Below are 13,896 nucleotides of genomic sequence, written 5' to 3'. Positions count from 1 at the left end.
ACTTTCTTAATACCACCCACCTACATGAAATAAAAAGTTTAACCAAACCAGATGGATGCCCTCTCACTACCAGAAAGCGGTCTGCCCATATTCCCCAAAGTTCCAAAAAGTGGTTCTGCCCCCATGTCATACAGTTTCACCTCCTGGGGGATTGTAGACTTTCCAGTTTCATGGCACTCCTGACTTGATTGTTACTAAAATTCCTAAACCCATTCCACAAGCTTTTCTCAAAGAGATTGAGCTAGGAACACCATCTCTAGGATATATATGTGTTTTCTTCAGGGAGAAGTTGAGATAGTCTGATATCAGCTTTTAGAAAACCAAAGAAGAGACAGAATAGTATGAGGAGATAAATTTCATAATTTCTGTCTTTATAGATGAAGGAAATTAAAATTCAGGAGGTGACTTCATGCTCAGTGTAAATTAGTGACAGAGCCAGAATGGAAAGCCAGACCTGTGTGACACCAAAATCCATACTCCTGTCAACTATACCAGCCACTCATAGGAAGTTATAGGAACTGGATACTCCAAGCCAGGACACACATCTAACATCCCTTTATATTTTCTACTTGCAGGACAGTGATGCCAAGGGAAAACCAGAGTCACATCACTGAATTCCTCCTTCTGGGACTGACCAGTGACCCCAAATGGCAGGTGTGGCTCTTTGCCAGCTTCCTGGCCATGTACTTGGTCAATGTGGCTGGAAACTCAGTCATCATTGCAGCCATCCGGAGGGATGCTCGCCTCCACACCCCCGTGTACTTCTTCCTCTCCAACCTGTCTTTCGTGGACATCTGCTTTACAAATGTTATTGTGCCAAGAATGCTGGCAAACATGCTGAGCAAGAGCCAGAAGGTCCCCTTTGCCCACTGCCTCACCCAGATGTATTTCTTTGTGACCTGCGCGATCACTGACAGCTTCCTCTTGGCTGCCATGGCCATTGACCGCTACGTGGCCATCTGTATCCCACTGCATTACACCATGACCATGAGACCCAGGCACTGTCTCCTGCTGGTGATAGCATCCTGGGTGGTGTCCCACCTCCACTCACTCACCCACACGATTCTCATGGCCCGCCTCTCTTTCTGTGGGCCCAATGTCATCCACCACTTCTTTTGTGACGTCCAGCCACTGCTAACCCTCTCCTGCTCTGACACCTCTGTCAATGAGTTTTTGGCCTTCACAGAGGGCTCCTTTGTGATCATGACACCCCTTGTCCTCATCCTTGTCTCTTATGTCTACATCACCCATGCTGTTCTGAAGGTCCCTTCTGGGAGAGGCAGGTACAAGGTCTTCTCCACCTGTGGATCCCACCTCACAGTCGTGGCACTATACTATGGGACTGCCATTTCAGTGTACATTCGCCCCTCATCCACCTACTCAGTGACAAAGGACCGTGTGGTCACTGTCATTTATACTGTGGTAATCCCCAGGCTGAACCCTTTTATCTATAGCCTTAGGAACAAGGACATGAAACAAGCATTGAGAAAGCTGACTAGAAGAAAAGACTACAATAAGTAACACATATTTTATGGAAAGGTAGTTTGAACTTATGTAAATATCCTGTTCCTCATCAAACTTTTCCCCATCTATTCATTTACCTAAATTGGTGTAGACTTATGTTTTCTTACTTTATTCAGTGATGTATAATTTATTATTTCTGTGTCCTTTTGATATGTTCCCATCATTCTTTGAGCACTATCTTGCTTTCTATCACATCAAGATGTTCCAGTCTCATCTTGTACTTTCTCTGCTCCAGTTCTGGAATCAGCCATTTCTCCAAAAAGCCAGGATTCCCAACCTGGATGCCCTCTTCACCCTACTCAGACTCTGATATATGTCAAGTTACTCTTCATCTACTTTTGGATCTGACTCCCTTCTCTAGGATGTACCTTACATAGATGTCCTTCTCACCCTATGTGGGCCCCAACACCTAATGCTGTGTTGCCCTCAAACATGGACAACCTTCTTACCATGTTGGATCTCTGATTCCCCATACTGAGTAGCCTCTTCACAGTGAAACCTGTCTCATCCTGTTTGGGTTTTGACTCCCCACATTGGGTTTCCTCTTTCCGTGGAAGCCCTCTTCCTCCCCTCACATGGACTCCAACATCTCATGGGAGGCTGTCCTCATCTTGGACATCCTCCTCCCCTGTTCAGGTTCTGAGAACCTACATCTGGCTGTCCCTGTGTATAGATGCCATCTTCACTCTGCTTGAACTCTCTATTAGTCTGTGTTTTAGAGAAACAAAACCAAAATGATATAAATATGTAGGTATATAGATATAAAGTAAAGAATTGTCTCACGTGATTATGGAGGCTGAGAAGTCCCAAGATCTGCCGTTGGCAAGCTGGGGACTCAGGATAGCTGATGATATAGTTCCAGTCTGAGTCCGAGTCCAAAGACAGAAGAAGACCCACGTCCCAGCTGAAGATATTCAGGCAGAGGGAGCAAATTCTTCCCTACTCAGCCTTTTTGTTCTATCCAGGGCTTCAGCGAAAACTCATAAAACCACCTGCTTTGCCACTGCAGACCAAGACACTTGGTGGAAACTTCTCAGAGATTCTCAAGACTTGCAGCATCCTCCAGACAAGCCTTTGAGAACCATCTGCTTTGGTGCTTCTGGCAAAGATCTTCAGTGTCAATCTCTCTTACCTCTAGCAGAAGCTTCTCTGAACTCTGCTCCTCTCATTCTTTCAACAATTTTGTAAGCCCCAAATTCTATATTAAACTCATTATATCAGGAATATAATGTTTTTCTAATCAGGAATGTTTTTCTAACTGGCTGATGCAATTTTTAGTACCAAAAATGATTCCAAGGAAATAGAAATTTAAATATGAGAATCTGGAATTTGCTATACAATATACTTAGATCTGAAGGTAGTCATGACTTCATTGCTAGTGGGAAATGGGACACTGTTAACCCATTGAATCAATTGGCAACATAGTTACAATCACTTGGGAGACCAAATAGCCTTAGCAATAGGATGTTACAATGGAAATAAAGAGGATAAGGAGAGTGGAGTGGACTGGCTGCTTCAGAGTATAGTAGAGAACTTTGAGAAAGAATATGGAGGTGAGGTAAGCAACATAGCAGAGTGAGCTGTTCCCTTTGTCTCTCCCCATTTTGAACTACAACTAAATGGACATTCATTGACCAACAGAGGAAGCCTACACAGCACAACAGGATGCCTGAGAGACACATGCAGCTATTCATCTGAGGTGGATTGACTGACCCTCTGGGAAGTGGTGGAGATAGGTGAGTGCTCCCTACCCTCCCCCGACAGCTCTGTGCACACACAAGATCACTTTCCAGCCTGGTGCGAGTGCCCCAAAAGTGGGAACGTGCCCCGGGGCAACTGTAGGACGAGGCAGCGCAGCCCTTAGCCTACTGATGATTGCTTTCCTGGTGAGGGGGGAGCCCACTGTGCCCCTGACGCCCCAAGAAGTGGCCCTGGTCAGGTCCTCACGACAAGTTCCACCCACCAAGCACAGCAGCCTGTGGGTCTGCAAGCAGAGTCTGCAGCAGAAATAAGCACACCAGGGCAGGCATTATCCAGGCCCCCATGAGTGCACATAGTGTCACTGAACCCCAAAAGAGGGAGTGCACCCCAGGGGGACTGCAGGTATAGGCAGCAGCTGCCCTTAACCCATTCATGATCACTTTCCTGGTGGGGAGTGGGGAGCCCACTGTGCCCCTGTGGGCCCAAGAAGTGGCCCTAGCTTGGTCCCCATGAGGAAACCCTGCCTGCCAAGCACAGTCCACACAAGTGCCTGAACGCTCTCCAGGCTGGTGAAAGCACCCACAGTACCCACACTACTTCCAGCAGACAGGGTGGGACCAGAAACGCTGCTCTGCTCCCCCAAGTGGTAGCAGGTGGAATCTGCAACCTAATACTGCCACAAATGCCCCGACAAAAGATTAGTTCATCAAACACCATAAGAAACCACAGCAAAAATTCAGACCAGCAGGAAAATCACAATTCTCCAGAAACCAACCCTGAAGGCACAGAAATTTACAATCTAAATGACGGAGAATTCAAAATGGCTGTCAGAAAGAAGCTCAACATGTTACAAGAGGACACAAAAACAGTTCAGTGAGCTCAGGAATAGAATGAACCTCTTCACCCAAGAGATTGAAACTATAAAAAAAAAATCAAGTGGAAATTCTGGATATTAAATACATAATCAGTGAAATAAAAAATAATCTAGAATCCTTAAAGAATAGAGATGATGTTATGGAGGAAAGAATTAGTGATTTAGAGGATAAAATATAGAAATGCTACAGGTGGAGGAGGAGACAGAAATAAGATTTTTTTTAAATGAAGGAATTCTTAGAGAAATATCTGACTCAATTAGGAAAAGTAGCATAAGGATTATAGCTATTCCAGAGGGAAAAGTGAGTGTGAAAGGAGTAGAGAGCTTGTTCAAAGAAATAATAGCTGATAACTTCCCAAACCTGGGGAAGGAACCAGATTTACAAATACACAAAGCTAATAGAACGTCTAATTACATCAATGCTAAAAGACCTTCTCCAAGGCATATAATAGTAAAACTAGCAAAAGTCAATGACCAAGAAAAAATTAAGGGCAGCAAGACAAAAGAAAATAACATACAAAGGAACCCCTATCAGGCTTTCAGCAAATTTCTCAGCAGAAGCCCTACAGGCTAGGAGAGAAGGGAACAATATATTCAGAATGTTGAAAGGCAAAAACTTTCAGTCAAGAATACTCTACCCAGAGAAACTTTCCTTCAGATACAATGGAGAAATAAACACTTTCCCAAATAAACAAAAGCTGAGGGAGTTCATCACCACTAGACCTCTCCTACAAGAAATAATTAAAGATGCACTCACACAACAAACAAAAAGGCAAAGGCCTACAAACTGTTGAGCAAGGAGATAATTAGAAAAATCAGAAAACGGCAGCTCTATCAGAGCAGGGAAGCAAATATTCAGTTATAACCTAAAGATAAAGTGAATGAAAGCATCAAAAGTAACTACAAACACTTGATCTTAGTCACAAACTCGCAGCATTAAAAACAGAATAATTGGTAACAACAATAACTCAGAAGAGGAGGAGGAAAGGGATGGAACCTGCTTAGGTTAATGGAGATAAGAGGCTACGAGAAAATGGACTATTTCACCTACGAGATCTTTTATACAAACCTCACAGTAACCACTAAACAAAAAATCAGAGCAGAGCCACAATTCACAAAAAGAGAAAACCAGCTCAGAAAACCACCAAAATGAAATGGCAGTAAGAATTACAAAAGAAGAGAAAGAATGGAAACACAGATCAACCAGAAAACAATGGCAGTATGAAGCCGTCATATATCAATAATAACTCGAATGTAAATGGATTGAATTCTCCAATTAAAAAACACAGAGTAGCTGGATGGATTAAAAAACAAGACCCAACAATATGATGCCTCCAGGAAACACATCTCAGCTCTAAAGACAAACATAGGCTCAGAGTGAAGGGATAGAAGACAACACTCCAAGCTAATGGCAAACAAAGGAAAGCAGGTGTTGCCATACTTATATCAGACAAAGCAGACTTCAAGTTAAAAAAGACAATGGGAGACAGAGAGGGACAGTATATAATGATAAAAGGGACATTGCACCAAGAGGACATAACACTTATTAATATATACACACCTAACACAGGGGCACCAAAGTACATAAAACAACTATTAACAGATCTAAATGGAGAAATTAACAACCACACAATAATAGTACAGGACCTAAGCACCCAGTTACTGTCCATCTGTCAATGGACAGATCATCCATACAAAAAGTCAACAAGGAAAGAGTAGATTTAAATGAATCAGTTGATCAGATGGACTTATACATATATACAGAGCATTCCATCCAAAAACAGCAGAATACACATTCTTCTCAAGTGCATACAGATCGTTCTCAAAGATAGACCATATGCTGGCAAACAAGCAAGCCTCAATAAATTTAAGAAGATTGAAATAATTCCAAACATCTTTTCTGACCACAGTGCTATGAAATTAGAAATCAAATAGAAGAAAAAAAAATGGGAGAGTCAAACATATGTGGAGACTAAACAACATGCTACTGAACAACCATTGGATCAATGAAGAAATCAAAGGAGAAATTAAAAAATACCTGGAGAAAACTGAAAATGAAAATACAACATACCAACTCCTATGGGATGCAGCAAAAGTGGTCATAAAAGGGAAATTCAGGGCAATACAGGCCCACCCAAACAAACAAAAAAAATCTCAAATAAGTAACCTTAAACTGCACCTAACAGAACTATAAAAAGAATAACAAACAAAGCCCAAAGGCAACAGAAGGATGGAAATAATAAAAATCAGAGCAGAAATAAATGAAATAGAGACTAAAAAACAGTAGAAAGGATTAATGAAACTAAGAGCTGGTTCCTTGAGAAGATAAACAAAATTGACAAACTCTGCCAAACTCGCCAAGAAAAAAAGAGAGAAAGCTCAAATAAATAAAATTAGGAATGAAAGAGGAGAAAGTACAACAGATTCTGCAGAAATACAAAGGATTATAAGAGAAAACTATGAAAAAGTATATGCCAACATTGGATAATCAGGAAGACATGGATAAATTCTTAGATTCATGCAACCTCCCAAAACTGAATCAAGAAGAAACAATCTGAATAGACCAATCACAAGTAAAGAGATTGAAACAGTAATCAGAAACCTCCCAAAAAACAAGAGTCCAGGACCAGATGGCTTCTCTGGAGAATTTTACCAAACATTCAAAGAAGATTTAATACCTATCCTTCTCAAACTATTCCAAAAAATGAAAGAAGACAGAATGCTTCCTACCTCATTCTATGAGGTCAACATTACTCTAATACTAAAACCAGACAAGAATAACACAAAGAAGAAAAATTACAGGCCAATATTGCTGATGAACATAGATGCAAAAATCCTCAACAAAATATTGGCAAATTGAATACAGCAATTCATTAAAAGGATCATACCCATGATCAGGTGGGATTTATTCTAGGGGCACAGAGATGGTTCAACATCCGCAAATCAATCAATGTGATACACCACATTAACAAAATGAGAAATAAGAACCACATGATTATCTCAATAGATGCAGAGAAAGCATTTGACAAGGTCCAACATCAATTTATGATAAAAACCCTCAATAAAATGGGTATTGAAGGAAAGTAGCTCAACACAATAAAGGTCATATATGACAAACCCACAGCCAACATCATACTTAATGGTGAAAAACTGAAAGCCATCCCTCTGAGAACAGGAACAAGATAAGGGCATCCACTCTCACCACTCCTATTCAACATAATACTGGAGGTTGTGGCCAGAGCAATTAGGCAAGAAAAAGAAATAAAAGGAATCCAAATTGGAAAGAAAGAAGTGAAACTCTCACTGTTTACAGATGACGTGATTCTGTATATAGAAAACCCTAAAGAATTCATCAGAAAACTGTTAGAAATAATCAGCAACTACAACAAATTTGCAGGATACAACATCAACCTACAAAAATCAGTTGCCTTTCTATACACTAAAAATGAACTACCAGAAAGAGAAATCAAGGGTATAATCCCATTTACAATCAACAAAAAGAGTAAAGTGTCTAGGAATAAACTTAACCAAAGAGGTGAAAGACCTATACACTGAAAACTCTTAGGCATTATTGAAAGAAAGTGAAGAAGACACAAAGAAATGGAAAGATATTCCATGCTTATGGGTCAGAAGAAGCAACATAGTTAAAATGTCCACACTACCTAAAGCAATCTACAGATTCAATGCAATCCCAATTAGAACCCCAATGACAATCTTCACGGAAATTGAACAAAGAATCCTAACGTTTATATGTAATAACAAAAGACCCAGAATATCCAAAGCTATCCTGAGAAAAAAGAACAAAGCTGGAGGCATCACAATCCCTGACTTCAAAATATACTACAAAGCTATAGTAATCAAAATAGCATGGTTCTAGCACAAAAACAGACACATAGATCAATGGAAAAGAATTGAAAGCCCAGAAATAAAACCTATGGACAGTTAATCCTTAACAAAGGAGCCAAGAACATCCAATGGAGAAAGGAAAATCTCTTCAATAAATGGTGTTGGGAAAACTGGACAGTCATGTGAAAAGAATGAAAGTAGACCATTATCTCGCACCATGCACAAAAATTAACTCAAAATGGATTAAAGACTTGAATGTAAGACCTGAAACCTTAAAACTCCTAGAAGAAAATAGAGGCAGTACGCTATTTGACATTGATGTTAGTTGCATCTTTTCAAATACTGTGTCTGACTGGGCAAGGGAAACAAAAGAAAAAGTTAACAAATGGGACTATATCAGACTGAAAACCTTCTGCAAAGCAAAGGAAACCATGAACAAAATGAAAAGACAACCCACCAACTGGGAGAAAATATTCGCAAATCACTTATCCAACAAGGGGTTGATCTCCAAATTGTATAAAGAACACATAAAACTTAACAACAAAAAAACAAACAACCCAATCAAAAAATGGGCAGAGGATATGAATAGGCATTTTTCCAAAGAAGATATACAGATGGCCAACAGACACATGAAATGATGTTCAACATCACTATGTATTAGGGAAATGCAAATCAAAACAATCATGAGATATCACCTTACACCAGTCAGAATGGCTGTAATTACCAAGACAAAAAACAACAAATGTTGGAGACAATATGGAGAAAAGGGAACCCTCATGCACTGCTGGTGGGAATGCAAACTGGTGCAGCCATTATGCAAAACAGTATGGAGATTTCTCAAAAAATTAAAAATAGAAATACCATTTGATCCAGCTATCCCACTACTGGGCATTTATCCAAAGAACTTGAAATCAATGATCCAAAGAGATTTATGCACCCCATGTTCATTGCAGGATTATTCACAATAGCCAAAACATGGAAGCAGCCCAAGTGCCCATCAACTGACGATTGGATAAAGAAGATGTGGTATATGTTTACGATGGAATACAACTCAGCTATAAAAAAAGACAAAACTGTCCCATTTGCAACAAGATGGATGGACGTTGAGGTTATGATGTTAAGCAAAATAAGCCAGACAGAGAAAGACAAATACCACATGATTTCACTCACATGTGGAAGATAATGAATACATGGATAAAGAGAACAGATTAGTGGTTACCAGAGGGGAAGGGGGATTTGGGTGGGTGAAAGGGGTAAAGGGACACATGTGTACTGTGATGGACAGTAATTAGACTACTTGGGGTGACCATGATGAAGTCTACTCAGAAATTGATAAACAATAATGTACACCCCAAATTACACAATGTTATAAACCATTATGATCTCAATAACGTTACTGGAAAAAAAAGACATATTAAATAATACCTACTATATTATTCTTTAAAAAAAAAAATGAAGAAGATGGCAAGCTCAGCATTTTAAATTCCAAGCTCGATACATAAGTAAAAAACTAAAAGCTTTTATGATTTCCCTGTGGAAAAAAAATCCCTTCTTTCTTCTTTCACAGGATCAAGATTCTAAAAACTAAACCCAGAGTCTCACCCTGTAAGTGGCTGAATTACAATGCAAATTGAATCTACAGCCATTTACATTACAGTTAGGGTATTGCTTGAGAAAGAGTGATTTCCTGAGAATTGGAATGGGAAAATTTTAAGATTCATTGCAATCTGACTACATGGAATCTCCAAATGTCATTGAGCCTCCTTTGCCAGTATCCACAGTCCTTTCTTCTCTCTCTGAGGAAGTTATTTGCCCTCTGCCTAACAGGCTACAATACCTTTTCCTGAGGCAGTCATATTGAAGGGAGTGCTGAATCTCCTCAAGACCAACTTCCACCACCCTTCATTGTCTTCAGATCCATAATTAAACTTAAATCAAGGCAAAACCTCCAACAAGAGAATTACCATGTCTGCCCTGAGAGATGCCATACACAGTGAAAGAACAAGATATTACCTATTATGTTAGCAGGAAGATGGATAATATTTATGGGAATGGGTCTAAAGGTATTACACAAGGGAAGAAGGAAAATGATTTTGGATTGGGCTGGATTTATTGATGTGAGTGTACAAACCAGAAATTCTGGATTCATTGTGTTAGCTCAAGTAGCTGAAAGTGGCTCTAGCAGTTTTCTCAGATGGTTAACTGAAATCTTGGCTACGTTAAGTAAAGTTGAGAACTTCCCTGTATCAATAGGGAAGTTATATGCTGTATAGTATACCGTATATACTGTATACTGTAGAGAAAGTATGGAGACATAGGAATGTTGGAGTATACTTTCATGTGTCACCTCCCCTTAACTTTATATCATACTGAGGGGTCTAGAAGATACTTCCTCTACCAAGGCTTTGAGAAACATATTGGTGAGGAAACCATTCATCCTTGAAAGTCTCAGTAGTGCGTATTCTCTATAGATCATGAGAGATGGCATATAGATTCTCTATATGGCTGTGAGAGATGTCAGAGAGATGTCTCTGGTGTTCCTTAAGTAAACATGGATTTCTCCTGCCTCAGGGCCTTTGAATTTCCATTTTCACTGTCTGAAATGCTTTTCCCTCAGATACTCACATATATCTCCACTTCTGCTCTCTCTCCATATTCAAGCTTTACTCAAATGACACTTAAAATCTATGGCTTTTTCCTCTTGGAAACACAGACAGCCCATATTTCCCAGCCTTTCTTAGAGTTGAGTATGGCCATGCAACTGAGTTCTAGCCAAAGGAATGTGGGTGGAAAGAATGCTCATCACTTTTTGGCCTGGTCCATTGAAGTCTCTTACCTGCAACCCTTTCTCTTAACCCAACCACTGGCTGAATAGGGTGGTCTCTGAGAAACTAAAGGAGGGTAGAGCCACAAGAAGGAGGGATCCTTGTGCCCTGAAAGACCACATGGAAATCACATTCATATTGGACTCTGTTTCAGAAAGAAATAAACTTTTATTGTGTAAGCCAAAAATAAACAGGCATAATAATAGTACATACGTCTGTGGGCTATTGTAATGACTGAATGCAATGATGACTGTAAAGCAACCAGCTTAGAACCTTAGAATGCACTCAATGCGTGTTATAAATGATCATGAAAGGAGTGCATGAAACTGTGAGAAAATTACATGTGCCTGATAAGCATGAAATGTGCCTTGTTTGGCAATGTCACGATTGTAAGAACTGTGTAAAGTTGGTCAAAGGATATAAAGTTTCGGTTATACCAAATGAATAAATTCTTGAGATCTAATGTAGAGCATGGTGACTATAGTTAACAACACTGTATTGTGTGCTTGAAATTTGCTAAGACGGTGAATCTTAAGGGTTCTCACTTCAAAAAAAAAAGGGTAACTATGTGAAGTGTTGGATATGTTAGTTTAATTATGATGATCATTTCACAATGTATACGTGTATCAAAATATTAAGTAGTATGCATTAAGTATATACTATTTTTATTTGTCAATTATACCTCAATAAAGCTGAAAAAAAAAAGAATCATGCAAAGTCATTCTTCTGAGTCAAGGCAAATTAGAAACTTTAGCTAAAAAAGGCCTAAGTATTCGTTAGACTTGAGATGTGTCTATCACCTTGCTCAGCAAGCGAGTTGTAAGCTGGATGAGTGAAAGGTCAAAGGAAAACTAGAGCAGCTGATCCTGCAAAGCCAGCAGAAGAAGAATGTTTGCAATGGTTGAGGAACTCAGTCCCCACCATCACAGGGTACAAAGAATACAATACGACTGGAACAATCCCAGACACTTGAACAAGTCCCAGTGCTGCCTAAAGATGGGTAGGGTGGTCTGAACAGAGGTGAGCTTTCCACCACAGCAAATGATAGATGATATGGGAGAAGATTAAATGTTATCTCAAGAGTGGGACTAGTGATATTTAAGATCCTGTCCAATATGAATGTTTGACTATTCTGGACTAGAACAAAGGTTAAATATGACAAGATTCACTACAGGGAAAAAAGAGCCATAATATATAGTCTGTTCACAGTCTCCCTGTTACTAGACCTTCCTGAGAATACATCATGCCTGATTTGTCACCAATTACCTGTCACCTCAAAATATTTTATCTGCCTTTATGGATTTCCATTATCACACCCAGCTGTGTCCACCCCAAACATGGCCTTTACTTCAAGTGTGTATCTCCTATGTCTAGATCCATCTCTCCATTGATCTCTTGGTTTCCCAAAAGGTCTCTGTATAATTTGAATTCACATTTGACTGAAAGAAATGGAAAACCTTACTACAATGGCTTAATCAATTGGGGGAGAGGTTCTTTACATCCCATGACCCAAGAGATCAGAGGTGATGGTTGCTTGCATTAGGCCCACACCTCAGTGATGTCAGGGATGACATATGTCTCAATCTCTTGACTCTTCTTTTCATATGATGGCTACTTCAGTTTCAGCCACAATAGTTAAAGGTAGTAAAAATGGGAAAGACAGGGAAAGGATAGCAATGGATGACTTATGTTTACATCTTTTCATTGACTGAGACTTTGTTACATGGTCTCTTCCAGCTGAAATGGTGGCTGAAAATCCAATGAATAACTTTCACAGCCTGTATTTTAAAAGCAGGTGAGGAAAAGAGGGATTGAATTGAGTATTGGGTAAACCAGCCACCAATGCCTGCCTCATCCCACTCTGATGAGCCTTGCCTTAAAAGAGTTGGTAATCTATCAGAGGAGATGAAGTGAGAGCACAAAAATAAGCACACCAGGTAGAAAGGGAGTCTCCATGTGACTGTGGAAGAGCCAGTCCACAATGAATCAAATTAAGTGACAAATGAATCAGATTCAAAGGTGAGCAAATATGGTAAACTTTCATAGAAGAGGAAGGCTAGACTTGTAAGAAGTTTTTCAGGCAAGTAATGATGGAAAGGCTATGCAGATAATGATGCTAAGGCAGTGGCACATGCAAATCCACATGGCAATCAGATGCTAAGAATGGCAAGAAGCCAAGGATGGCTATGGCCTCAGGAGTACTAATAGGTGTTGAAAAATAGGAGCAGGACTAGCTCATGGAAAGCTATGAATGGCAAGCTAAGGAGTTTGAATGATTTTCAATAAATATAGCAAGCCCTAATATTGCAGCCTTATCTCTTGTCACTCCAACATATTCACATGTGAATAGTCACATGTGACTATTTACGGATCCCCAGACATAGCATTCCTGCCAGTAAGAAGGTCCCTCTGCCTTAAGTATTCTTCCCCCATGACTCTCTGGCCACCTTTTACTTATCAAGAATCAGCTCAAGTGTCATTTCTCCTCTAGATGCTTTTCTCAACCCATCCCTAACACCTTAGCCCCACCCAAGCATGAATTCAATGCTCATTTTTCTGTACTCTCAAGACTCCTTACACATTCTTATTTTACTTGACTCATCACTCCATATTGTAAAAACTTGATTACGTGTCTCTATCCACACTAGATTGTAAGAATAAGGACATAGTCAGTGTGCTTGATTTCTTTATTTCTAGCATCTAGCATAGTATCACATGAGTGAAGAACTGAAGGTTTTAATCAAAGGAACAACACGATTGAAGGCAAAATGCTCTTTAAGGGTATTTTCTGGCTTTCTTATTCTAAGAAGCTTATTGATACGATGGCTGCATTATATTAGATATAGTAGAATTATCTTTAAGTTTCTCTGTTTGCCATTTCTGAGCATAATGTATTCCTTTAAGTCTTAAAACACCTTATAAATACAATTATTGTCTTGGTAGCACAGCAACAAAAACTTATTCCAGTTTGGAATTCCTTTTTAAATTCTTTACAAAAAATTTTAAAATGAAATATGGTGACTTGTATATTATTTATTAACTTAACAAATGGTTTTGAATGCCCACTATGGACCAGACTCTGTGCTAGATGTTGGGGCATGCATCAGTAAACTAAAAAGAAGTCAT

At 39.5% G+C, this 13,896-nt stretch overlaps 1 protein-coding gene across 1 annotated transcript; it reads left to right on the top strand.

Annotated features, from left to right (window-relative positions):
* The first annotated feature begins 582 nt into the window (after positions 1 to 582).
* On the top strand, positions 583 to 1,521 carry LOC101400593 (olfactory receptor 1L4-like). Its single transcript, XM_004423761.1, has one exon. The coding sequence runs from the start codon at positions 583 to 585 to the stop codon at positions 1,519 to 1,521; it is 939 nt and encodes a 312-aa protein (XP_004423818.1).
* Positions 1,522 to 13,896: the final 12,375 nt, after the last annotated feature.

The sequence above is a fragment of the Ceratotherium simum genome, chromosome 29, assembly GCF_057802395.1.
Source record: "Ceratotherium simum simum isolate JZ-2026a chromosome 29, ASM5780239v1, whole genome shotgun sequence".
Classification (NCBI taxonomy): domain Eukaryota; kingdom Metazoa; phylum Chordata; class Mammalia; order Perissodactyla; family Rhinocerotidae; genus Ceratotherium; species Ceratotherium simum.
This window is presented reverse-complemented; position numbering and strand designations above follow the sequence as displayed.

Coding starts and splice junctions, on each gene's coding strand:
- LOC101400593 (XM_004423761.1), top strand. CDS start 583: ATGCCAAGGGAAAACCAGAGTCACATCACTGAATTCCTCCTTCTGGGA.